General features: G+C 42.6%; 1 protein-coding gene and 1 long non-coding RNA gene across 3 annotated transcripts; one reads left to right on the top strand and one right to left on the bottom strand.

The window, feature by feature from the left end:
- Positions 1-326: 326 nt before the first annotated feature.
- Positions 327-26,157, bottom strand: LOC116437033 (pre-B-cell leukemia transcription factor 1-like). 2 transcript variants are annotated; one of them, XM_032094573.1, is made up of 9 exons: positions 25,734-26,048; positions 21,240-21,313; positions 14,317-14,663; positions 9,993-10,183; positions 7,251-7,386; positions 4,944-5,100; positions 3,986-4,083; positions 2,744-2,830; positions 327-1,217 (listed from the first exon to the last, which is right to left on the bottom strand). In XM_032094573.1, exons 1-9 carry the CDS (start codon positions 25,952-25,954, stop codon positions 1,125-1,127), a joined length of 1,404 nt encoding a protein of 467 aa, XP_031950464.1. In that variant the 5' UTR covers positions 25,955-26,048; the 3' UTR covers positions 327-1,124. The 2 variants fall into 2 exon arrangements, with proteins under 2 accessions (XP_031950464.1, XP_031950463.1); XM_032094572.1 differs by lacking the exon at positions 21,240-21,313 and having other exon boundaries at positions 25,734-26,157.
- Positions 10,494-11,492, top strand: LOC116437127. The gene is made up of 3 exons (XR_004237186.1): positions 10,494-10,521; positions 10,863-10,914; positions 11,461-11,492. It is a non-coding gene; the product is annotated as an uncharacterized LOC116437127 (long non-coding RNA).
- Positions 26,158-27,109: the final 952 nt, after the last annotated feature.

The raw sequence follows: 27,109 nt of genomic DNA, 5'->3' as shown, positions 1-27,109 counted from the left end.
CCTTTCCTGCCCCTCACGATGTTCCTGCCCTTTTCTCGCCCCTCACGATGTTCCCGCCCTTTTCCCGCCCCTCACGATGTTCCCGCCCTTTTCTCTCCCCTCACGATGTTCCCGCCCTTTCCTGCCCCTCACGGCGTTCCCGCCCTTTCCCGCCCCTCACGATGTTCCCGCCCTTTTCTCTCCCTTCACGATGTTCCTGCCCTTTTCTCTCCCCTCACGGCGTTCCCGCCCTTTTCCCGCCCTTTTCCCGCCCCTCACGGCGTTCCCACCCCCCGCCCTCAGCGCCACCCACCGAGCCCAAACCTGAGAGAAAAAATCAGGAGAAATTAGGAAAGAAAAGGAAAAAAAAAAGGCTTTGGAAGTTTATTTTCTTTGATAAAATCTCAACTGAAAGGGGCGGACTCTGTGAACAGCACCAGAAATGGCACAAACCCCCTCGAATTCCCGTGGGGAAATTGGGCGGTTCGGCTGTTTTGCGGTGAGTTTGGGGTTTTTCCTTTTATTTTTTTTACTTTTTCATTAGAAAAAGTAAAGCCATGAAATTTTCTGCTATGAAATCCCGTGGAATGACACCAGTGGAAGGTCCGACCTGCGAGCGACGTCCAGTGAGAGGTTTGGTAAAGCGATGTTCCCATTAATTAGCTAAATTAGTTCAGAAAAAGCTGAATTTTCTATACAAAATTACAATACAGAGGACATACAATTACAATACGGGGGAGGGGGGGGTTTAACTGGAACTATTCACCTAGAACAGAAATCCCAGCGTAAAAAACCGGACAGAAACGAAAATAAATCCATTTTCTTCTGCTGTAAAACTGGAGACAAACGCCAAGACTTTTTTTTTCCTTCTTCTTCAGGTTCTTCATGTAAAATCCACAGGGTTTTTCCTTAGAAAAACGGAATTTGCTGAGGGAAAATGAAGTTGGTTTAAAACAATTTCAGGTCCTGGCGAGGCGAAGAAGTCGGCGGTGAGAGGTAGAGGTGTCGCTGCCATCACAATCTATTGGCTTGTTCTGAGGTAATTAATTAATTGTGAGTCAATAATTCTATCAGCCCAAGAGCAACATTGACTAATTAACGCTAAATGACCTCTCTCCTCTCATCGAAAAGGTCCTAAAAAATCTTTAATTGGAGGCATCGGAGTTGACGCTCCCCGGGTCTCCGGCGGGGGAGGTGATGGATGAGGGGGTGGCGGCGTCCTGCCAGCTACCATTGGCCTGCAGGGACATTAAAATACAATTAATTAATGTTTATTATCATTAATATTCAAGAAATGACGTGTAGATGATGTAAGATGGCTTAGTGTGTTTGGAAGTGGCAGTGGTTTTAAAGGGAGATAGCACAGTCCGTGGATGTTCCAAAAAACTCCTTCTCCCTTTATTTATATATTTATAACTCATAAATTTCAATATAAATGTATACATTTCATTTAATCTATTTAATGTATAATATTAATTTATAACATAAAATACATTTAAAACTTTCTATTTAATGTATAATATTAATTTATAATGTAAAATACATTTTGAAACTTCTATTTAATGTATAATATTAATTTATAATATAAAATACATTTAAAAACTATTTAATGTGTAATATTAATTTATAGTATAAAATACATTAAAAAACTTCTATTAAATATGCTCTTTAAGGATACTTAGTATGCTTGGTAAACTTTAAAAGGTTTAAAGATTGAAAAGAGTAAAAACCTTATAAAAGATGCCCGAGGCTAAAGGGGGGATGGGATACAGAGATATCATTTTTAGCTAATGTGTTTTTCTATATTTTACATATATGTAGCTTAAATGATTTCAAATTAGCAACAATATTCATATAAAATATTAAATTAAATATGGAATTAATAACATAATACAATGCTGTATTAATCATATAATATGTATGTTATTTAATATTATATATTAACATTGTGTATTACATAATGTAGTGTATTTATAAATCCATGCACAGCCAGCCACATATAGGTATATAAAACCACACATTCAACATTAAATATATTTAATCCCCATCTTTATATATAATTTAATAGTAATAAACATATTACTATAAATATCTTCATATTCAAAATATCTCGACACAGGGGAGTTGCTGACTTGCATTTCTAACACATTTCTACATGACAGAACACATTAAATTGATTTATTGATCATTTCTATAACCCTTATTCCTGGCACAATCTTTCAACAATTCCAAACTTAATTATCCCAGGACCTGATGGTTTTCAAGCTCTTTTCCAGCTTTAATGGTTCTGTAATTTCAGGACAACAGTATTATTAATCTAATAGAATATTAGATATAATAATAACAATTACCATTATTACTGTTATTATTATTATTATTGTTATTATTATCATCAATTGTGTTCCCCAGCAGGGAAAAATTGAGCAATTTAATTCAATTTTTCCAGCTTTTTCCCCATCCCAACATCGGCCACGTTTCATGCCAACAATATTATTAATCTTATACGATATTAAATATAATAATAACAATTACTATTACCATTATTATGGTTATTATTATTATTATTATTATCAATTGTGTTCCCCAGCAGGGAAATGTTGAGGAATTTAATTCAATTTTTCCAGCTTTTTCCCCATCCCAACATCGGCCATGTTGGGGGAATAAAAAAACCCTAAAAAATAAAATTAAATTCAAATAAAAATTCAAATATATTTTAAAAACGACCATTTCTTGGTGTTCTTCGGGAATTCCAAGCCCAACTTACATCGAGGCGCTGCGTGGAGTACAAAGGGGTCCCCACGAGGGGGTCGAACCTCCCCGTCTGGTGCAGGACGTGGTGCAGGGAATCCATCTGCGAAATCCCGGGAAAACGGGACAGAAAGAGGGAGAAAAGTTCCAAAAAGGGCACAAAATCCTCTAAATGGGAATTTTTTTGGTCAGAGTTTCCATAGGAATAAAGAATTGAAGTAACTTAAGTGAGGCTTTAAGTGAGCCTAAGAATTTTCGAACAAGAATTTGAGGATTTTGTAAGAATTCAGGGAATTGGGAAAAGTTCAGCAGGAATTTCAAGCGAGAGTAGAGGATTTCTGGATTTAAGAATTTCCTTAGGAATTTCAGCAATAATTCCAGTGGGAATTTTAGAATTGCCCTCAGAATTTCAAGTTGAGGCTTGAGGTGAGAGAAGAGAATTCCTGAATTTCAGAGTAAGAATTTCAGTAGGAATTTCGGTGTGAATTTCACCGAGAATTCCACTGAGAATTTCAGTGGGAATCTCACTGAAAATTTCAGAATTTCATTTGGAATTTCAACAGGAATTTCAGTGGGAATTTCAGGGAGAATTTCAGAATTTCATTTGGAATTCCACTGAGAATTTCAGTGGGAATTTCACTGAGAATTCCAGAATTTCAGTGGGAATTTCAGGGAGAATTTTGGAATTTCACCGAGAATTCCACTGAGAATTTCAACGGGAATTTCACTGAAAATTTCAGAATTTCATTCGGAATTTCCCTCGTCATTTCAACAGGAATTCCACTGAGAATTTCAACAGGATTTTCAGTGAGAATTTCAGAATTTCATTCAGAATTTCACTCCTCATTTCAACAGGAACTTCAGTGAGAATTTCAGAATTTCAGTGGGAATTTCAGTGAGAATTTCAGAATTTCATTTGGAATTTCACTCGTCATTTCAACAGGAATTCCACTGAGAATTTCAGCAGGAATTTCAGTGAGAATTTCAGAATTTCATTCAGAATTTCCCTCATCATTTCAACAGGAATTCCACTGAGAATTTCAGCAGGAATTTCAGTGAGAATTTCAGAATTTCATTCGGAATTTCAACAGGAATTTCAGAGAGAATTTCACATTTTTGGTAAGAATAGAAATTCAAGAGGTAACAAAAATTGAAATAATCATTGGAATTCAAATAAGAATCGGAACAAATCCATTCCTCCCAAATCAAGGACGGAAATCTGGGATTTTGCCCATTTTTCCTGCTTTTCCTCACTGACCTGTGGCTGCACACTGGGAGAGCTCTGGTAGGAAGTCAAGGACTGCAGGTTGAGGAAGGAATCCCCTGAATTTGTCATCTTAAAAGACCCAGAGGAAGCTGGGGAAAAAAACCAAATAAATGAGGATTTTTTAAAAAAAATTAGAATTTTAATGAGCGACAAACCCACCCAAAATGGTTCAAAAATGGTGAGTTTAAAAAGGAAATCAAAGGGAATAAAAAGGGAATTAAAAAGGGAATTAAAAAAGGGAATTAAAGGAAATAAAAGGGAAAAAAATGGAAATAGAAGGAAATAAAAATAAATGAATGGACATAAAAGTAGATGAAAGAAAATAAAAAGGCAAGGAAAAGTAAAAAAAAAAAATCAATGGAAATAAAATTAAATTTAAAGGCAAGAAAAAGTAAATGGAAATAAAAGGAAATAAATTTTAGAAGTAAATAAATGGAAATAAAAAGTAAATAAAAAGTGAATAAAAGGAAATAAATGGAAATAAAAAAGAAGCAAAAACGAAGAGGAAAGAAAAAGGATATTAAAAGGAAATAAAACGACACTGAAAGGAAACAAAATTAAATAAATGGAAATGAAATCAGATAAAAATGAAATAGGTGGAAATAAAATGTAATAAAAATGAAATAGATGGAAATAAAATGAAATAAAAATGAGATAGGTGGAAATAAAATGAAATAAAAATGAAACAGATGGAAATAAAATGAAATAAAAATTAAATAGGTGGAAATAAAATGAAATAAAAATGAGATAGGTGGAAATAAAATGAAATAACAATGAAACAGATGGAAATAAAAGTAACTGGATTGAAATAAACCGAAAAACCCCCGAAATAAATAGAAAAAAAATGGAAATAAAAAGGAAAATAAATCCCACGGAGGTTTCAACTGCCAGAATTCCGTGGAATTAACGACCCCAAGGGCTAATTGGGAATTCTCCAGGCGTGGCTCACCTGAGTTTGGCGTGGAAGGGGAATTGCCCTGGTTGCCCTGGGCCACCACGCTGGTGGCGTCCACGGCGGTTTTGGCAGCGTAAATGTTGGCCTCCTCCTGGAACTTGCCCATGTTCTTCTTGTAGCGGATCCTTTTGTTCCCAAACCAGTTGGAAACCTGGGAAAAAACACCAAATCCGGGCAAAACTGGGTCAAGATGGGCTGTTTCCCACAATATTTGCAATTTTCCTGGGTTAAAATGGTCCGTTTTCGAAATTTTTAAAATTTTTCCAGGGTCAAAATTGCCTTTTTTCACCAATTTTTGGGATTTTCCAGGGTCAAGATGGTATTTTCCCCACAGGATTTGGAATTCTCCAGGCTCGAAATGCTCTGTTTTTGTACAAGATTTGGAATTTTCGTGGGACGAAAGAATTTAAGGCTTTAAGTAGGAATTTCAGGCGTAACTTGAGAAGGAATTGCAGAGAAAAATTAGGAGTTTCAGTAAGAATTTCACTGAGAAATTCAGCAGGAATTTCAGCGAGAATTTAAGAATTTCAGACAGAATTTCCGAATTTCACTGAGAATTTCAGCAGGAATTTCAGTGAGAATTTAAATAAGAATTTCAGACAGAATTTCAGAATTTCACTGAGAATTTCACAGAACTTCAGCGAGAATTTAAATAAGAATTTCAGACAGATTTTCAGAATTTCACTTATATTTTCAACAGGAGTTTCAGAGAGAATTTAAGTAAGAATTTCAGTGAGAATTTCACAGAATTTCAGAGGGAATTTCAGAATTTCCCTGATAATTTCAGCAGGAATTTCAGTGAAAATTTAAATAAGAATTTCCAAATTTCCCTGATAATTTCAGCACAAATTTCAGTGAGAATTTCCGAATTTCCCTGATAATTTCAGCAGGAACTTCAGTGGGAATTTCAGTGAGAATTTCCGAATTTCCCTGATCATTTCAGCAGGAATTTCAGTGAGAATTTCACAGAATTTCTGTGAGAATTTCCGAATTTCTCTCATAATTTCAGCAGGAATTTCAGTGAGATTTTCTGAATTTCCCTGATAATTTCAGGGGGAATTTCAGAGAGAATTTCAATGAGAATTTCAGTGAGAATTTCTGAATTTCCCTGATAATTTCAGCAGGAATTTCAGTGAGAATTTCCAAATTTCCCTGATAATTTCAGCACAAATTGCACAGAATTTCAGTGAGAATTTCCCTGATAATTTCAGCAGGAATTTCAGTGAGCATTTCACAGAATTTCAGTGAGAATTTCCAAATTTCCCTGATAATTTCAGCAGGAATTTCAGTGAGAATTTCAGCAGGAATTTCAGTGAGAATTTCACAGATTTTCAGTGAGAATTTCCAAATTTCCCTGATAATTTCAGCAGGAATTCAGTGAGATTTTCTGAATTTCCCTGATAATTTCAGCAGGAATTTCAGTGAGAATTTCCAAATTTCCCTGATAATTTCAGCACAAATTGCACAGAATTTCAGTGAGAATTTCCCTGATAATTTCAGCAGGAATTTCAGTGAGAATTTCACAGAATTTCAGTGAGAATTTCCAAATTTCCCTGATAATTTCAGTGAGAATTTCACAGATTTTCAGTGAGAATTTCCAAATTTCCCTGATAATTTCAGCAGGAATTTCAGTGAGAATTTCAGTGAGAATTTCTGAATTTCCCTGATAATTTCAGCAGGAATTTCAGTGAGAATTTCAGCAGGAATTTCAGTGAGAATTTCCGAATTTCCCTGATAATTTCAGCACAAATTTCAGTGGGAATTTCAATAAGAATTTCAGAGGGACTTTCCGAATTTCCCTGATAATTTCAGCACAAATTTCAGTGAAAATTTCCGAATTTCCCTGATAATTTCAGCAGGAATTTCAGTGAGAATTTCACAGATTTTCAGTGAGAATTTCCAAATTTCCCTGAAAATTTCAGCAGGAATTTCAGTGAGAATTTCACAGAATTTCAGTGAGAATTTCCAAATTTCCCTGATAATTTCAGTGAGAATTTCACAGAATTTCAGTGAGAATTTCCGAATTTCCCTGATAATTTCAGCACAAATTTCAGTGCAAATTTCAGTGAGAATTTCCAAATTTCCCTGATAATTTCAGCAGGAATTTCAGCAGGAATTTCAGTGAGAATTTCCAAATTTCACTCCTAATTTCAACACAAACTTCAGAAAGCATTTCCAAATTCCACTAAGAACAGGAACTGAAGCCATCCCAGGAACTGCTGCTAAGAAGTGATTAAAAAATCCCCAATTTCGATCTGAGTGCGATGGGAATTTGCCCCAAATCCCGGGAATTTGCCCCACCTGGGACACGGTGATGCCGCCCTTCTTGGCGAGCTCCTCTTTGGCCTCTTCGCTGGGGTAGGGGTTGCTCAGGTGGGAATAAAAATATTCATTCAGCACCTCGGTGGCCTGTTTGCTGAAATTGCGCCGTTTACGCCTAAAAATAGAGAAGAAATCCAATTAGTTGTAATTAAATGAGGTTTTTGAGACACCAGAGGGGTTCATGTTCCCTCTGTTGATGAGAAATATTCTTCAATAATGTTAAATGTATTAATGGGGAATTTGTTGATGTTGTAGAAAGGAATATTAAGTACTAATATTAAATTTAATATGCATGTTTGGTGTTTAAATAGATTAATATTAAATATATTGCTATTAAACTTGTTAATGCAAAATGTATTATTAAACACATTAGTGTTTAATATATTCCTGTTCCATTAAGCATATTAATATTAAATACATGCATATTAAATATGCTTATATTTGTTAATATTAAAATACTAATATTTAATATGTTAATATTCAATACGCTAACACTTAGTGTGTTAATTGTAAACATATTACTGTTAATATTGAATATATGAATACAAACCATATTGATATTAAATATATTTATATTAAAAATGTTAATATTAAGTATATCAAGAACAGATATTTATAATAAATATATTCACATTAAACACAAATATTGCATATATTAACACAAAACACGTTTATATTAAATATATTTCTATTAAATAATTGATATTAAGTACACTAACATTAAACCCATCACCAACAAGGCCATTTATAATAACTATACCCACATTAAACACACAAGTATTTAATATATTAACATGGAATATGTTTCTATTAAATAATTTATAGTAAATAATTTATATTAAACACACTAACTATATTTTATAATAACTATACTCACATTAAACACACAAATATTTAATGTATTCACACAAAACACATTTATATTAAATAATTTAGAGTAAATAATTTCTATTAAGCACACTACCATTAAACCCATCAACAAAGCCATTTATAGTAATTATATTTACGTTAAACATACAAATATTTAATATATCCACAATAAACACGTTTATATTAAATAATTTCTATTAATTTATATTAAGCACACTAACATTAAACCCATCAACAACAAGGCCATTTATAGTAATTATATTCATGTTAAACACTCAAATATTTAATATACTAACACGGAATATGTTTCTATTAAATAATTTATAGTAAATAATTTCTATTAAGCACACTAACATTAAACCTATCAACAAGGCCATTTATAAGAACTCTATCCACATTAAACACACAAATATTTAACGTATTAACATGGAATATGTTTATATTCAATATGTTTCTATTAAATAATTTCTATTAAATAAGTTTATATTAAGCATACTAACATTAAACCCATCAACAAGACCATTTATAATAATTATACCCACACTAAACACACAAATATTTAATATATTAACATGGAATATGTTTCTATTAAATAATTTATAGTAAATAATTTATATTAAATGTACTAACATTAAACCTATCAACAAGGCCATTTATAGTAATTATATCCACGTTAAACACACAAATATTTAATATATTAACACAAAACACATTTGTATTAAATAATATATAGTAAATAATTTATATTAAGCATACTATCATTAAACCTATCAACAAGGCCATTTATAGTAACTATACTCACATTAAACACTCAAATATTTAATATTAACACAAAATATGTTTATATTCAATATGTTTCTATTAAATCATTTCTATTAAATAATTTCTATGAAGCACACTAACATTAAACCCAACAACAAGACCATTTATAGTGGATATACCCACATTAAACACACAAATATTTAATATATTCACAATAAACACATTTATATTCAATATATTTCTATTAAATAAGTTTATACTAAGCACACTAAACCCATCACCACCAAGACCATTTATAGTGGATATACCCACATTAAACACACCAATATTTAATATATTCACAATAAACACATTTATATTCAATATATTTCTATTAAATAAGTTTATACTAAGCACACTAAACCCATCACCACCAAGACCATTTATAGTGGATATACCCACATTAAACACAAATATTTAATATATTCACAATAAACACATTTATATTCAATATATTTCTATTAAATAATTTCTATTAAGCACACTACCATTAAACCCATCACCACCAAGACCATTTATAGTGGTTATACCCACATTAAACACACAACTATTTAATATATTCACAATAAACACATTTATATTCAATATATTTCTATTAAATAATTTCTATTAAGCACACTACCATTAAACCCATCACCACCAAGACCATTTATAGTGGTTATACCCACATTAAACACACAAATATTTAATATATTAACACAAAACACATTTATATTCAATATATTTCTATTAAATAAGTTTATACTAAGCACACTAAACCCATCACCACCAAGACCATTTATAGTGGTTATACCCACACTAAACACACCAATATTTAATATATTCACAATAAACACATTTATATTCAATATATTTCTATTAAATAAGTTTATATTAAGCACACTAAACCCATCACCACCAAGACCATTTGTAGTGGTTATACCCACACTAAACACACCAATATTTAACGCACTCCCCCTCGATAAATCCCCATTTCCCCCTCCCACCATCGCCCACCCCCATTCCAACCAAACCCCCCCGGGGCACGCTTTCCCTCCCGGATGTGCCCACCTGGCGTCGAGGAAGCGCGACCTGAGGATCATGACGGCCTCGCAGGTGCTCTGCTTGAGCTGCATCTGGATGGAGCTGAACTTGCCGTGGATGATGGCGACCATGCGCTCGATCTCCTTGGGCGAGATGGGCCGCGTGCGGCTCTGCTCGCGCAGCAGGTTCATCACGTGCGTGGTGAACTCGCTGCAGGCCTGCGGGGAGAGCGGCACGTCAGCGGCGGGCAAGGCCAGCGAGGTGGGCAAACAGGGAAAAAATGGGGGTGTAGCCCCCAAAAAAGGGGGTTCAGGTGGGCAAAGGGAGAAAAGGTGGGGGTATAGGGGGAAAAATGGGGTTCATGGGGGAATTCCACCCAAAAAGATGGGGGTACAGGGGGAGAGCGGCACGTCAGCGGCGGGCGAGGCCAGCGAGGTGGGCAAAGGGAGAAAAAATGGGGTTATAGCTCCAAAAAAGGGGGTTCAGGTGGGCAAAGGAAGAAAAGATGGGGGTACAGGAGGAGAGTGCCACGTCAGGGGCGGGCGAGGCCAGCAAGGTGGGCAAACAGGGAAAAATGGGGGGACAGGGGGAAAAATGGGGTTCATGTGGGGAAATTCCACCCGAAAAGATGGGGTTATAGCCTGAAAAAATGGGATTCAGGTGGGGAATTCCACCCAAAAAAATGGGACTCGGGTGCGTAAAGGGCGAAAAGATGGGGTTATAGGGGGAGAGCGGCACGTCAGCGGCGGGCGATGCCAGCAAGGTGGGCAAACAGGGAAAAAATGGGGGTGTAGCCCCCAAAAAAGGGGGTTCAGGTGGGCAAAGGGAGAAAAGATGGGGGTATAGGGGGAAAAATGGGGTTCATGGGGGAATTCCACCCGAAAAAATGGGATTCAGGTGGGCAAAGGGCGAAAAGATGGGGGTATAGCCCCAAAAAAAGGGGGTTCAGGTGGGGGAATTCCACCCTGAAAGAATGGGGTTATAGCCTGAAAGAATGGGATTCAGGTGGGGGAATTCCACCCGAAAAAAATGGGGTTATAGCCTGAAAAGGGCCCCAAAAAGTGGGATTCAAGTGGGGGAATTCCACCCAAAAAGATGGGGGTACAGGGGGAGAGCGGCACGTCAGCGGCGGGCGAGGCCAGCAAGGTGGGCAAAGGGAGAAAAAATGGGGTTATAGCTCCAAAAAAAAGGGGGTTCAGGTGGGCAAAGGGAGAAAAGATGGGGCTATAGGGGGAGAGCGCCACGTCAGGGGCGGGCAAGGCCAGCAAGGTGGGCAAACAGGGAAAAAATGGGGGTATAGCCCCCAAAAAAGGGGGTTCAGGTGGGCAAAGGGAGAAAAGATGGGGGTACAGGGGGAAAAAATGGGGATCACGGGGGAATTCCACCCGAAAAGATGGGGGTACAGGGGGAGAGTGGCACGTCAGGGGCGGGCGAGGCCAGCAAGGTGGGCAAAGGGAGAAAAAATGGGGTTATAGCTCCAAAAAAGGGGGTTCAGGTGGGCAAAGGAAGAAAAGATGGGGGTACAGGAGGAGAGTGCCACGTCAGGGGCGGGCGAGGCCAGCAAGGTGGGCAAACAGGGAAAAATGGGGGGACAGGGGGAAAAATGGGGATCATGTGGGGAAATTCCACCCGAAAAGATGGGGTTATAGCCTGAAAAAATGGGATTCAGGTGGGGAATTCCACCCAAAAAAATGGGACTCGCGTGCGTAAAGGGCGAAAAGATGGGGTTATAGGGGGAGAGTGGCACGTCAGCGGCGGGCAAGGCCAGTGAGGTGGGCAAACAGGGAAAAAATGGGGGTATAGCCCCCAAAAAAGGGGGTTCAGGTGGGCAAAGGGAGAAAAGATGGGGGTATAGGGGGAAAAATGGGGTTCATGGGGGAATTCCACCCAAAAAGATGGGGGTACAGGGGGAGAGCGGCACGTCAGCGGCGGGCGAGGCCAGCGAGGTGGGCAAAGGGAGAAAAAATGGGGTTATAGCTCCAAAAAAGGGGGTTCAGGTGGGCAGAGGGAGAAAAGATGGGGGTACAGGGAGAAAAATGGGGTTCAGGTGGGGAATTCCACCCGAAAAAATGGGATTCAGGTGGGCAAAGGGCGAAAAGATGGGGGTATAGCCCCAAAAAAAGGGGGTTCAGGTGGGGAAAGGGAGAAAAGATGGGGGTATAGCACAAAAAAAGGGGGTTCAGGTGGGGGAATTTCACCCGAAAAAATGGGGTTATAGCCTGAAAAGGGCCCCAGAAAAATGGGATTCAGGTGGGGGAATTCCACCCAAAAAGATGGGGGTACAGGGGGAGGGCACCACGTCAGGGGCAGGCGAGGCCAGGAAGGTGAGCACAGGGAGAAAAGAAGGGGTTATAGCCCCAAAAAAAGGGGGTTCAGGTGGGGAAATTCCCCCTAAAAATGAGATTCAGGTGGGGAAACTCCCCGCTAAAAAATGGGATTCAGGTGGGGAAATTCCACCCAAAAGAATGGAGTTATAGCCTGAAAAGGGCCCCTAAAAAATGGGATTCAGGTGGGGGAATTCTCCCCCAAAAAATGGGGTTATAGCCTGAAAACAGCCCCCTAAAAAATGGGATTCAGGTGGGGAAATTCCCCCCCAAATGGGATTATAGCCTGAAAATGCCCCCAAAAAAATGGGATTATAAAGTCAAAACAGCCCAAAAAATGGGATTATAGACTCGAAATGCAGAAAAATTTCCCCAAAAACGGGATTACAGCCTGAAAATGCCCCAAAAATGGGATTAAAGTGGGAAAATTACCCCCAAAAATGGGATTATAATGTCAAAACAGCCCAAAAAATGGGATTATAGACTCGGAACATGGTAAAACGGCTGCAAAAATGGGATTACAGCCTCAAAATGCAGGAAAATTTCCCCCAAAATGGGATCATAGCCTGAAAACGCCCCTAAAAATGGAATTACAGCCTCCGAATGCAGGAAAATGACCCAAAGAAATGGAATTACAGCCTCCAAACACCCCCAGAAAACGGGACCAGAGCCTCAACAGGCCCCCCAAAAATGGAATTACAGCCCCAAACCACGGGCAAATTCCTGATCTTTGCTGGATGACCTTCCACAAGCACCGAGAAATTGGATTTTTTATCTGATTTCCCTCCACAGAAAATGACAAATCCCTGATCCTTTTTTTGATCTCCCTCACAGATAAAGAGAAATTGGATTTTTGCTTTGATTTCCCTCCACAGAAAAGGACAAATTCTTGATCCTTTTTTCATCTCCCTCACAGATAACGAGAAATTTGATTTATTCTTTAATTTCCCTCCATGGACAACAATAAAATTCCAATTTTTTTCCCCTATTTTCCCCCTACAAACAACAAGTCCCTGATCTTTTGTTGATGTCCCTCAGAGATAATGAGAAATTGGATTTTTTCTTTGATTTCCCTCCACAAAAAATGACAAATCCCTGATCCTTTTTTGATCTCCCTCACAGATAACAAGAAATTTGATTTTTGCTTTAATTTCCCTTCACAGATGAGAAATTCCTGATCCTTTTTTGATTTCCCTCCACAGAAAATGACAAATCCCTGATCTTTTCATCTCCCTCACAGATAACGAGAAATTGGATTTTTTTATCTGATTTCCCTCCACAGATGACAAATTCCTGATCCTTTTTTCATCTCCCTCACAGATAACGAGAAATTTAATTTTTGATTTAATTTCCCTCCACAGATGAGAAATTCCTGATCCTTTTTTGATCTCCCTCACAGATAACGAGAAAGTGGATTTTTGCTTTGATTTCCCTCCACAGATAACGAGAAATTCCTGATCCTTTTTTGATCTCCCTCCACAGAAAATGACAAATCCCTGATCCTTTTTTCATCTCCCTCACAGATAACGAGAAATTTGATTTTTTCTTTGATTTCCCTCCACAGAAAATGACAAATCCCTGATCTTTTAATCTCCCTCACAGATAACGAGAAATTTGATTTTTGCTTTGATTTCCCTCCACAGAAAATGACAAATCCCTGATCTTTTAATCTCCCTCACAGATAACGAGAAATTTGATTTTTTCTTTGATTTCCCTTCACAGAAAATGACAAATCCCCGATCGTTTTTGGATCTCCCTCAGAGATAACGAGAAATTTCATTTTTTCTTTAATTTCCCTCCACCAACAACACTAAAATTCCAATTCCTCATCCACCTTCCCTCCACAAACCACCAAAACCCTGCTCTTCATCCAACCTCTCCCTGCCCTCTCACCACCACCACCGCCGCCGCCACCACCGGGAAAAAAAAAAAAAACCCCAAAAAAACCCCAAAAACCAACCCAGGAAATCATCGAATTTCAGCGCAAAGGGATGAAAAACAACAACTCTTCCATGCAGAAAGATCACCTGTTCATATTTCTCTAGCTCAGAGTGGTAAATCTGTCGGATCTGGGACAGCTTGGCCCTGTAGTCAGAGTGCTCAATGCTATTGTCATTGGGACAGCCACCTGATGCCACTGCCGCCGGGCCGGGCCCTCCTTCTCCCGCTGCTTCTCCCGCTCTTTCTCCGCCTCTTCCTCCTCTTTCTCCTCCTCTTCCTCCTCCTCCTTCCCCGCCTCTTCCCGCTCTGTCGCCGCCTCCTCGGGCCGCTCTCCGCTCGGGGCCCGCCACGCCCTCAGCCAGCAGCATGTTGTCCAGGCGCATGAGCTGCGCGTCCGGCGGCTCCTCCTCGGGGAGGCTGCGGATGCTGAGCACTGCGGGGAGGAGAAATGGGGAAACGTGAGGGGAAAAGGGGGGAAAAACGAGAGGATTTGGGGTTTACGGCGTTTCTGGGAAGGAAAGCTGGGGTTTTGTCATTTTGGGTGGGTGTGGGTGGATGTTGTGGGTGGATAAATGGTGGAAAGACAGAGGGAGAAAATGGAGAAAAATACGGAATTTCCTCGTTTCAGGCAGATGTCATGGATGCTGAGCACTGGGGAGAGGAGAAATGGGGGAAAAATGGGAAAAAAGGAGAGGATTTGGGGTTTATGGCGTTTCTGGGAAGGAAATCTGGGATTTTATCATTTTGGGTGGTTGTGGGTGGATGTTGTGGGTGGATAAATGCTGGAGAGACAGAGGAAAAGGGCGGAAAAATGGAGATAAAGATGGGATTTCCTCATCTGTGGAGAAAAATACGGAATTTTCTTGGTTTGGGTGGTTCCAAGCGGATGCTGAGCACTGTGGGGAGGAGAAATGGGGAAACGTGAAGGGAAAAGGGGGGAAAAACGAGAGGATTTGGGGTTTATGGCGTTTCTGGGAAGGAAATCTGGGATTTGGTCATTTTGGGTGGGTGTGGGTGGATGTTGTGGGTGGATAAATGGTGGAGAGAGAAAGAAAAGGGGGAGAAAATGGAGAAAAATACGGAATTTCCTCGTTTCAGGGAGATGTCATGGATGCTGAGCACTGGGGAGAGGAGAAATGGGGGAAAAAATGGGAAAAAAGGAGAGGATTTGGGGTTTATGGCGTTTCTGGGAAGGAAATCTGGGATTTTATCATTTTGGGTGCGTGTGGGTGGATGTTGTGGGTGGATAAATGGTGGAGAGACAGAGGAAAAGGGCGGAAAAATGGAGATAAAGATGGGATTTCCTCATCTGTGGAGAAAAATACGGAATTTTCTTGGTTTGGGTGGTTCCAAGCGGATGCTGAGCACTGCGGGGAGGAGAAATGGGGAAACGTGAGGGGAAAAGGGGGGAAAAACGAGAGGATTTGGGGTTTATGGCGTTTCTGGGAAGGAAATCTGGGATTTGGTCATTTTGGGTGGGTGTGGGTGGATGTTGTGGGTGGATAAATGGTGGAGAGAGAAAGAAAAGGGGGAGAAAATGGAGAAAAATACGGAATTTCCTCGTTTCAGGCAGATGTCATGGATGCTGAGCACTGGGGAGAGGAGAAATGGGGGGAAAAATGGGAAAAAAGGAGAGGATTTGGGGTTTATGGCGTTTCTGGGAAGGAAAGCTGGGGTTTGGTCATTTTGGGTGGGTGTGGGTGGATGTTGTGGGTGGATAAATGGTGGAGAGAGAAAGAAAAGGGGGAGAAAATGGAGAAAAATACGGAATTTCCTCGTTTCAGGCAGATGTCATGGATGCTGAGCACTGGGGAGAGGAGAAATGGGGGAAAAAATGGGAAAAAAGGAGAGGATTTGGGGTTTATGGCGTTTCTGGGAAGGAAAGCTGGGGTTTTATCATTTTGGGTGGTTGTGGGTGGATGTTGTGGGTGGATAAATGCTGGAGAGACAGAGGAAAAGGGGAAAAAATGGAGAAAAATACGGAATTTTCTTGGTTTGGGTGGTTCCAAGTGGATGCTGAGCACTGGGGGGAGGAGAAATGGGGGAAAGTGAGGGGAAAAGAGGAAAAAAATGAAAGGATTTGGGGTTTATGGTGTTTCTGGGAAGGAAATCTGGTTGTGGGTGGGTGTTGTGGGTGGATAAATGCTGGAGAGACAGAGAAAAAGGGGGGGAAATGGAGATAAAGATGGGATTTCCTCATTTGTGGAGAAAAATACGGAATTTTCTTGGTTTGGGTGGTTCCAAGTGGATGCTGAGCACTGGGGGGAGGAGAAATGGGGAAACGTGAGGGGAAAAGGGGGAAAAAAGGAGAGGATTTGGGGTTTACGGCGTTTCTGGGAAGGAAATCTGGGATTTGGTCATTTTGGGTGGGTGTGGGTGGATGTTGTGGGTGGATAAATGGTGGAGAGAGAAAGAAAAGGGGGAGAAAATGGAGAAAAATACGGAATTTCCTCGTTTCAGGCAGATGTCATGGATGCTGAGCACTGGGGAGAGGAGAAATGGGGGAAAAAATGGGAAAAAAGGAGAGGATTTGGGGTTTATGGCGTTTCTGGGAAGGAAATCTGGGATTTTATCATTTTGGGTGGGTGTGGGTGGATGTTGTGGGTGGATAAATGCTGGAGAGACAGAGGAAAAGGGGAAAAAATGGAGAAAAATACGGAATTTTCTTGGTTTGGGTGGTTCCAAGTGGATGCTGAGCACTGCGGGGAGGAGAAATGGGGAAACGTGAGGGGAAAAGGGGGGAAAAACGAGAGGATTTGGGGTTTATGGCGTTTCTGGGAAGGAAAGCTGGGGTTTTGTCTTTTTGGGTGGGTGTGGGTGGATGTTGTGGGTGGATAAATGGTGGAGAGACAGAGGAAAAGGGCGGAAAAATGGAGATAAAGATGGGATTTCCTCATTTGTGGAGAAAAATACGGAATTTTCTTGGTTTGGGTGGTTCCAAGTGGATACTGAGCACTGCGGGGAGGAGAAATGGGGAAACGTGAGGGGAAAAGGGGGGAAAAACGAGAGGATTTGGGGTTTATGGCGTTTCTGGGAAGGAAAGCTGGGGTTTTGTCATTTTGGGTGGGTGTGGGTGGATGTTGTGGGTGGATAAATGGTGGAGAGAGAAAGAAAAGGGGGAGAAAATGGAGAAAAATACGGAATTTCCTCGTTTCAGGGAGATGTCATGGATGCTGAGCACTGGGGAGAGGAGAAATGGGGGGAAAAATGGGAAAAAAGGAGAGGATTTGGGGTTTATGGCGTTTCTGGGAAGGAAATCTGGGGTTTTATCATTTTGGGTGGGTGTGGGTGGATGTTGTGGGTGGATAAATGGTGGAGAGACAGAGGAAAAGGGCGGAAAAATGGAGAAAAATACGGAATTTTCTTGGTTTGGGTGTTTCCAAGCGGATGCTGAGCACTGGGGGGAGGAGAAATGGGGGAAAGTGAGGGGAAAATGGGAAAAAAACGAGACGATTTGGGGTTTACGGCGTTTCTGGGAAGGAAAGCTGGGGTTTTGCCATTTTGGGTGGGTGTGGGTGGATGTTGTGGGTGGATAAATGCTGGAGAGACAGAGGGAGAAAATGGAGAAAAATACGGAATTTTCTGGCTTTCAGGCAGATGTCATGGATGCTGAGCACTGGGGAGAGGAGAAATGGGGGAAAAAATGGGAAAAAAGGAGAGGATTTGGGGTTTATGGCGTTTCTGGGAAGGAAAGCTGGGGTTTTGTCATTTTGGGTGGGTGTGGGTGGATGTTGTGGGTGGATAAATGGTGGAGAGACAGAGGAAAAGGGGAAAAAATGGAGAAAAATATGGAATTTTCTTGGTTTGGGTGGTTCCAAGTGGATGCTGAGCACTGGGGGGAGGAGAAATGGGGGAAAGTGAGGGGAAAAGAGGAAAAAAATGAAAGGATTTGGGGTTTATGGTGTTTCTGGGAAGGAAATCTGGTTGTGGGTGGGTGTTGTGGGTGGATAAATGCTGGAGAGACAGAGAAAAAGGGGGGGAAATGGAGATAAAGATGGGATTTCCTCATTTGTGGAGAAAAATACGGAATTTTCTTGGTTTGGGCGGTTCCAAGTGGATGCTGAGCACTGCGGGGAGGAGAAATGGGGAAACGTGAGGGGAAAAGGGGGGAAAAACGAGAGGATTTGGGGTTTACGGCGTTTCTGGGAAGGAAAGCTGGGGTTTTGTCATTTTGGGTGGGTGTGGGTGGATGTTGTGGGTGGATAAATGGTGGAAAGACAGAGGGAGAAAATGGAGAAAAATACGGAATTTCCTCGTTTCAGGGAGATGTCATGGATGCTGAGCACTGGGGAGAGGAGAAATGGGGGAAAAAATGGGAAAAAAGGAGAGGATTTGGGGTTTATGGCGTTTCTGGGAAGGAAATCTGGGGTTTTATCATTTTGGGTGGGTGTGGGTGGATGTTGTGGGTGGATAAATGGTGGAGAGACAGAGGAAAAGGGGAAAAAATGGAGAAAAATACGGAATTTTCTTGGTTTGGGTGGTTCCAAGCGGATGCTGAGCACCAGAGAGAGAAATTTTGGGTGAAATTCCCACCAAATTCCTTGTCCCAGGCAGGAAATTCCCTGGAAATGGAGGAATTTTGGTGTCACCGAGCTGCAGCTTCCCTGCCTGTCACTCGTCTCGTTATGCTAATTATGCTAATGAGGTGTTAATTAGCAGCAATTCCAGTTTGGGGGGCGGGTGGGGAAAGGCAGGAACTGGTCCCAGTAAATCCCAAGGAACTGGGAATGTTTCCCCTCACCCTCGATGTGTCATAAAGGGCTTTTCCATCTTAATTAATCCCGATTTTTAATTCATTCCTAATTCATTAATTCTGCACTGATCAGACTCACTCCAAACCAGGGCATTTATTCCCTCAAAAACCACAAAATCCAGGATTTTTTCCACTCAAAAATACCTGAAAATTCCCATTTTTCTGTGGGTAATTCCTCCAAAATTCCACGCCAGCAGGAATTTGGGAAGAATAATTCCATTAAAAAGGGGGGGGGAGGGGAAGATAAAATTGAAAAATCCTTGGGAATTCCCAAAAAATTCAACCATTTCCTGGCTTTTTATCCTCAAGGCTTCGAGCTTGGACCAAATCCTTGGGAATTCCCCCTCCCAAAAATTGCAGGAATTCTGTCCCAAATCAGCGTTTTTTGGGATAATTCACAAATTCCTGGTGCCAAACCCTGAAACTTCCCCGATTTTGATGGAATTTGAGGGAAAAATCCCTTTCCTGCCCCCAAAATCCCGGCAGCTGCTCCGTGGATTCTCCTCAGCCAGGGTGGGAATAATTAAAGGAAAATTCAATTCCCATCATTCCCAATTCATCCTTAATTAAACCACGGCCTCCCTGAGTATGCAAATGAGGTCGTTACAATACATTTGCATCTCATTAATTACGGATTTGCTGGTAATGAACTCAGAGAGTCCCAAAACGTCGGGATCTGCTCCAGGAAAAGAAGGGAAAAGGAGGGGATTTGAGGTGGGAAGCACCAAAACGGCCCCGTCAGGGGGAAAATGAACCAAAATCGGATCAATTAGGGGCAAAAATTCATTCGAGAATTCTTTGTTCAGCTCAGAATTGATAAAAAATGGGGGGTTAGGGGCGGAAATGACCCAAAACCTGAATTTTTGGGGTCAAAAATGAACCAAAAATGGAGAAATTAGGGGCAAAAATGACCCCAAATCTGCTTAATTAGGGCCAAGAATTAATCAGTCAATTAATTAATCATTAATCTGATGGATTAGGTCTAGAAATTGATATAAAATTAAAAATTAGTGGCAGAAATTACCCAAAATCTGAATTTTTAGGGGCAGAAATGACCCAAAAAGAAGAAATTAGGGGCAAAAAATGACCCCAAATCTGCTTAATTAGGGCCAGGAATGAATCAATTAATTAATGAATCATTAATCTGATGGATTAGGTCGAGAAATAAATAAAAAAGGATTAATTAGGGCCAGAAATGACTCCAAACTCTCCATTTTTAAGGCCAAAAATGGCCCAAAAATGGACAAATTAGGGGCAGAAATGGAGTTTTTAATTAAGAATGAATTAAAAATGGAATTATTAATGGGAAATTATTAAAACTTGCTGGTTTTGATGGGAAATGGACAAAAGATGGAATTGTTAATGGGAAATTGAGTTTTTTAAAGGCTGGGTTTAATTGCGAATTAATTTAAAACTCAAGTTTTTCATGGAAAATTCATTTACAAAAGGGCTTTTTCATAGGAAATTAATTTTTAAATGTCATTTTTCATGGCAAGTGGATTGAAATCTTCACTTTTTAATGGGAAATGAATTGAAAGTGGAATTTTCAACGGCGAATTCATCAGAAAAAGGCGGTTTTTAAACGGAGAATGAATTAAAAATTGAGGGGTTTGATGGAAGATGAAGTTTTTAAAGGCTGTTTTTGAGGGAAAAAGGAGGTTTGGGATGGGGAATTTGATCCCAATCAAACTTTTAGAAATTAAGGAATTCAAATTCCTGCTTTAGTTGAAGAAAAGGGAAATTTTTAAAATTAAAAACACATCCAAATTCCGAATTTTTAATGGAAATTTGATTAATTAAGTGCTCCTGAGTGGGTAATTAAAGGTTTAATAATTCCAGGATTTTCTGGAATTAAATCTCCCAACCCAATTTCCCAAAAAAATCTTCATTTCCCAGCATTCCTAAATCCCTTTTTCCTCCATAAATCCATTTCTTCATCAACTTTTAACCCTTCCCATCCCCATTTTGGCCCCAATTCCTGCCAGGAAAACCAAAAAATCCGCATTTTTCCAGCTTCCAGAGGGAATTCCCATTAAAACCCCCCAAATTCTGGAATTTCCCCACAAAAACAACCCCAAAACTTCCTTAAAAAAAAAAACCCCAAAAATCCGATTTTCAGCTTCAAAAATTCCAAAACCAAAAGGTTTCAACGGAGAATCCAGGAGGGAAAATTGGGATAAAGCAGAAAAGGGAGGAAATTGAGGAGAAAATGTGGGATTTGGGGGGAAAATGGGAATAAAAAGGATAAATCCAGACCTGTTTTTTCCTTGATTTCACAGAGGACGCTGAACAGGGCCGGCTTCATCCTGTGGCAGTTCAGGGCGTGCTTCCTGCAAAAACCAGGGAAAAGTCAGCCCAAAATCCATGGAAAAAGCCCAAACTCGGGCTCACGCCTCGGGAGGAGCCGGGGAGCGAGGAAAATCCTGGGAAAAATGGGAAAATCCGGGGAGGAAATGGGAATTTGAGGGGATTTTTGGGGTTTAATCTCATTTTTTTCTGGGAGGAATATGGGCTGGGAATGGCCAGAATTCCAATTTTGGGGAGATTTTGGGAGCTGGAAGTGCCACCAAAAGTGCCTTTTTTCGTGGAATTTTATGTCAGTGTGATTTTTTCGGGATATAAAAATTGGAAGGTGGGAATAAATAGGAAGAGGTGAAAATTTAGGGATAAAAATCCCCATTTTTGGGGGGAAAAAACGCTCCTTTTTGAGGCAAAACATCCCCAAAAAAATCCAGGAATGGGCTCGTTCCCAAAGCAGGGTTTGGAGCAGGAATTCCCTCACTCCTGCAGCCAACAAATCCCGTGGATTTCCTGGAATTTTGGCCCAATTCCCACCGAAATTCCTCATTTTTTAGCCCTTTTTGAGGCTCTCCTGGATTTTTTTCCCCATTTTCCTCCAGGAATAACAACTTTAATCCCACCAAAACCACGAATTCCATCCCAAAACCCAGGGAATTCCGTCTTTTCTGGCCCAAATCCATCCCAAAATCCAACGAATCCAGGGAATTTCAGCTTTTCTGGCCCCAAATCCCCTCACAGGTGAAGCAGGGTTGTGGTTTATCCCAAAATTCCCAACTTTCCAGGCTTTTGGGACCAAATCCCACCAAAAAACACCGGGAAAAATCCTCTGGATGCAAAATCCACCTCAAGAAGTCACCATTTTAACCCCAAAATCCCATTAAAATCCCATTTTTAGCTCCATTTCATGGATTTTTTAAAATATAAAATCCAAAAATTCCCAATTTTCCAGCGTTTTGGGCCCAAATTCCACCGGGAAAAATCCTCTGGATGCAAAATCCACGTCAAAATCCCTTTTTTTGCTGCTTTTGAGCCCCTTTTTCCCTCAGGAATGATGGATTTTTAGCTCATTTGCATGGAATTTTTAATACCCTGTCCCAATTTTCCAGGGTTTTGGGCCCAAATCCCACGGGGAAAAATCCTCTGGATGCAAAATCCCCCTCAAAATGCCTTTTTTTGCTGCTTTTGAGCCCTTTTTCCCCTCAGAAAATCCATTAAAAATCCACTTTTCTCTCCTTTTTCCCTGGATTTTCCCCCCAAATCCCGATTTTCCCGCCCCGGCAACGTCCCCAGTCCGGGCTCCTCAGCAGCCAAGCCCCAAATCCTGGGATTTCCCTTCAAATCCCGGCACATTTTCCCTCAGAACATCGCGGGTTTTGCCCCAAAACCTCGGGATTTTGCCCTAAAAAATCGCCGGGAATTTCCAGCGGGAAAAAAACCCCGGGAGCCGCCGCGGGAGAACAAAGGCGGCTCCCGATCCCATTGTCCTCAAAAAACCGGGAATGTGAGGGGGAAATCCCACCCCAACCCGCCCATTCTGGGCCTAAAACCTTCGATTTAGGTCCCCAAACGCAGGGCTGATTAATTAAACAATTAACCATTAATTATTCATTCATTATTCATTCATTATTCATTCATTAGGCCCCGCCCAGCTCCTCCCTGCCGGGTCCCTTTTCCCAATTTCCCGCCCTAAATTGGGAGGTTGGATCTGAAGATTCCCAATTTTGGGACTTTCCAAGGGCTGGCAAAACGCCCAAAAATTGAATTTTTAATAGGAAATTATTAATGAATCCCTAATTAATGGCTGAAAACGCCTCAAATGCAACAAAATTCGCAGCCAGGGGGTAAAAAAAGGGGATTTTCCATGAAAAATGCTGGAAAATTGGGAGGCAGAGTGGTGGGTTTGGGGCAATATTGAAGGGATTTGGGTTAAAAAATGCTCATTCCTCAATTTATGAGAATTAAAACTCCCGATAAACTCAAAATTATCCCGAATATCCCAAAATTCTCCTCAGTATTCCATGAAATCCAAATTTAGGGAATCCCTATGCGCACTGCAAGTGGGGAATGCCCAAAACAACGCCAGGAAAAGGCAGAAAAAGGGAATTTGGGGGCCAAAATTGACAGTTCCATCCCCAAAAAAATAACTTTAATCCCAAAATTGGAGGGTTTGGAGGGAAAATTCCTCCTGAAATTCCGAATAATCCATGGAAACAGCTGGAATTTGGGGCTGCCGCACCCCAAAGAGGCCGAATTTTGGGGCGAGATAACGAAAAACGGGGACTTTTATCAGCCCCGGGAATCGGGACAACTCCCAGCTCCCCAAAAACCCAAAAATGAGGGGGAAACATCCCAAAAAAGGCCCATTTCTGTGGGATTTGAGCCATTTCCCTCCTGGAGCAGCTGCTAATGAGGCGTTAATTACCCGCAGTTAATTAAGGAATGCAGAACTCGCCAAAACCATGGAATTCTGCTCATTCCCAGCGCTGGTTTTCCCTAAAATTCAGGAATTCCTGGCAGGGGGATGGAGGATTTATCCCAAATTATCCCAAATTTGGGGGTCCCACTCACTCCTGGCCAAAATTCCAGGCCCAAACGGGTCCAATTTTCCCATTCCCGGGGCTTTTTCCCCAATTCCCAGAGATTTTTCCCATTCCTGGGGGGGTTTCCCCCATTCCCGTGTTTTGTTTGCCCCATTCCCAACGGTTTTGCCCCATTCCCAGTGGGAATTTCCCCTTTCCCAGGGAGTTTTGCCCCATTCCCAGTGGGGTTTCCCTCATTCCCAGTGGGCTTTTTCCCATTCCCAGTGGGGTTTCCCCCAATCCCGCAGGTTTTCCCCCATTCCCAGGGCTTTTTCCCTCATTCCCTGTGGGTTTGTCCCATTCCCAGTGGGGTTTTCCCCCATTCCCAGCAGGTCCTGCCCCATTCCAGGTGGGTTTTTTTCCCATTCCCAGAGGGTTTTCCTCCATTCCAAGCAGTTTTTCCCCCATTCCCAGTGAGTTTTCCCCCATTCCCAATGGGGATTTCCCTATTCCCAGCGAGGTTTTCCCCATTCCTGTGGAGTTTCCCCCATTCCCGGTAAGTTTTCCCCATGCCCAGCAGAGTTTTCCCCACTTCTGGGGATTTTCCCCCCATTCCCAATGGGGTTTCCCCCATTCCCAGTGGGTTTTTCTCAATCCTGAGGGGTTTTCCCCCATTCCCAGTGGGTTTTTCCCATTTCCAGCGGAGTTTTCCCCATTTCTGGGGATTTTCCCCCCATTCCCAATGGGGTTTTCCCCATTCCCAGTAAGTTTTCCCCATTCCCAGCGGAGTTTTCCCCATTTCTGGGGATTTTCCCCCATTCCCAATGGGGTTTCCCCCATTCCCAGTGGGTTTTTCCCATTCCTGAGCGGTTTTCCCCCATTCCCAGTGGGTTTTTCTCACTCCTGAGCGGTTTTCCCCCATTCCCAGTGGGTTTTTCCCATTCCTGAGGGGTTTCCCCCCATTCCCAGTGGGTTTTTTCCCATTCCTGAGTGGTTTTCCCCCATTCCCAGTGGGTTTTTCCCATTCCTGAGCGGTTTTCCCCCATTCCCAGTGGGTTTTTTCCCATTCCTGAGGGGTTTCCCCCCATTTCCAGGGATTTTTGTCCCATTGCTGTGGGTTTTTCCCCATTCCCAGCAGTTTTTCCCATTCCCAGGGCGGGTTAGGTGGGACAATCCTGGGCAGAACTGCTGGGAATGGGAAAAAAACCCCGGGAATGGGGCAAAACCCCCCGGGAATAGGGCAAATCCCACAGGGAATGGGGCAAATCCCACAGGCGATGGGGGAAAACCCCTCAGGAATGGGAAAAAACCCACTGGGAATGGGGTAAAACCCCCGGGAATGGTGCAGAACCACCGGGAATGGGGCAAAACCTGCTGGGAATGGGGCAAACCTCGTCAGGAACGGAGAAAAATCCACTGGGAATGGGGCAGAAATGCTGGGAATGGGGGAAAAATCTGCTGGGAACGGGGAAAACCCCTGGGAACTGGGGAAAATCCACTGGAACTGGGGTAGAACCACCGGGAATGGGGTAAAACCACCGGGAATGGAGTAAAACTACCGGGAATGGGGCAAAACCCGCTGGGAATGGGGAAAAACCGATGGGAATGGGGCAGAACTCGCCGGGAATGGGAAAAACTTGCTGGGAACGGGGCAAAACCACCAGGAACGGGGCAAAACCCACTGGGAATGGGACAAAATCCCCGTGAATTCCCCCAGAGCCGGGAAGGAGCCGGGGAACCCAGGGTGGGAAGCGGGAGCATCACCCGGCATGCGAGGGCCTGAATGGACCGGGAAAAGCGGGAATAGCGAGGAAGTTTCCCCCTCAGATCCCTCCCTCAGCGTCCCCTCAGTGTCCCCCCGGTGTCCCCGCGCTGAGTCACGGCGGTCCCGGTGTCCCCGGTGCCCATTGCCGGTGTCCCCTCCCCGTACCTGGCCTGGGCCTCATCCAGGCTCTGGTCGGTGATGGCCATGATCTGCTGCAGGACATCGCCGGTGTCGTGCTGCGGTGGCCCCGCTGGCGGCCCTGACGGTGGCCCTGACGGTGGCCCTGAGGGTGGCGGCTCCCCGGTGGTGGCGGCGGCGGGGGGAGGAGGTGGCGGAAGAGACCCCGGCAGGGCCACCCCGGGCAGCAACCGCGGCGCGGCCTCCATGGGCGGGCCTGGAGCCGCGGGCCCGGCGCGACAGAGCGCCACAGGGCGCGACAAATCGCGACAGAGCGCGACAGGGCCCGCGCCGAGCCGGCGGCCACAGAACCACCCCCCCGGCCCCCCCCCGCGCTGCCGCCGGTGTGGTCACGCCCAGCCCTGGCCACGCCCCCTTCCCGCCGCGCCCACAGGAGGCCACGCCCCCTCATGAGGGGACGCCCCTTTTCCCGCCATGGCGCTGGCCACGCCCACTGCCACCACAGGCCACGCCCCCCTCGTGAGGGGACGGCCCTTTCCCGCCCTCGCGTCGGCCACGCCCAGTGACGTCATCACGCAATCTACCTCTATAGCCACGCCCACCTCGCGTTGGCCACGCCCCCGCCTCCCGCCGCTGGTTGGTCCCGGTTTTCTCCTTTTTCCACCCAAAAAGCGGCAAAAATCGGGAATTTTTTGTGTCCACAGCCCCGTTCTGGGTGAGTTTGAGGCTCAGCGGTTAAATCCCAACAAAGCAGAGCTTTGGTCCCAGTTTGGGGATAAAAACAGAGGGAAAAATGAAGGAATGAAAGGGAAAAATGAAGGAATTGCAGCTTAAAAATTCCCAGTGGGAGCAATTCCAGGTTTGGAGGAAATGCTAGGCTCCACGTTCGGGTGTTTGGCCTTTTTTTAAGGAGGAAAACCTGGATAATTCCCACGGGAATAATCCAAAAATTGGCCAATTTCTTTGGGATTCGTCAGGACGGGGGAAGGGGGAGGAATTCCACAAGTCCTGGAATAAAATCCCGGAGAAATTCCCCCTTTCCCAGCTCCTCTGCGAGGGATAAAATTCCTGATATCGCTCAATTTCTCCTGCAGATCCTGGAATCTCGGGTTTGCCTGGAAAAGAAACCCGCGGAATCCAGGAAAATCCCGTTTTTCCCGTGGGAATTCCAGGATTTGGCCACCTCGAGCTGCTCTTTTTTCCAAGGTTTTTTCCCAGGTTTTATTCCCAGGAGTTTCTTGCCCCCAAAATTCCCTCTGGATCCAAAAATAAACCCCCTCCAAAGGCAGCAAATCCCAGATTTTTCCCCCCTGGGAAGCGATTTTCCTGTGCTTTTCCCACATCCTGGGAATGCTGAGCTTGGGATCCCGCTGTGGAGAATCCAAAAATTCCCGTTTTCCTCC

The sequence above is a fragment of the Corvus moneduloides genome, chromosome 32, assembly GCF_009650955.1.
Source record: "Corvus moneduloides isolate bCorMon1 chromosome 32, bCorMon1.pri, whole genome shotgun sequence".
In the NCBI taxonomy this organism is placed as follows: Eukaryota; Metazoa; Chordata; class Aves; order Passeriformes; family Corvidae; genus Corvus; species Corvus moneduloides.
Note: the sequence above shows the minus strand (reverse complement) of the source record. Positions and strands in the feature narration are given on the sequence as shown.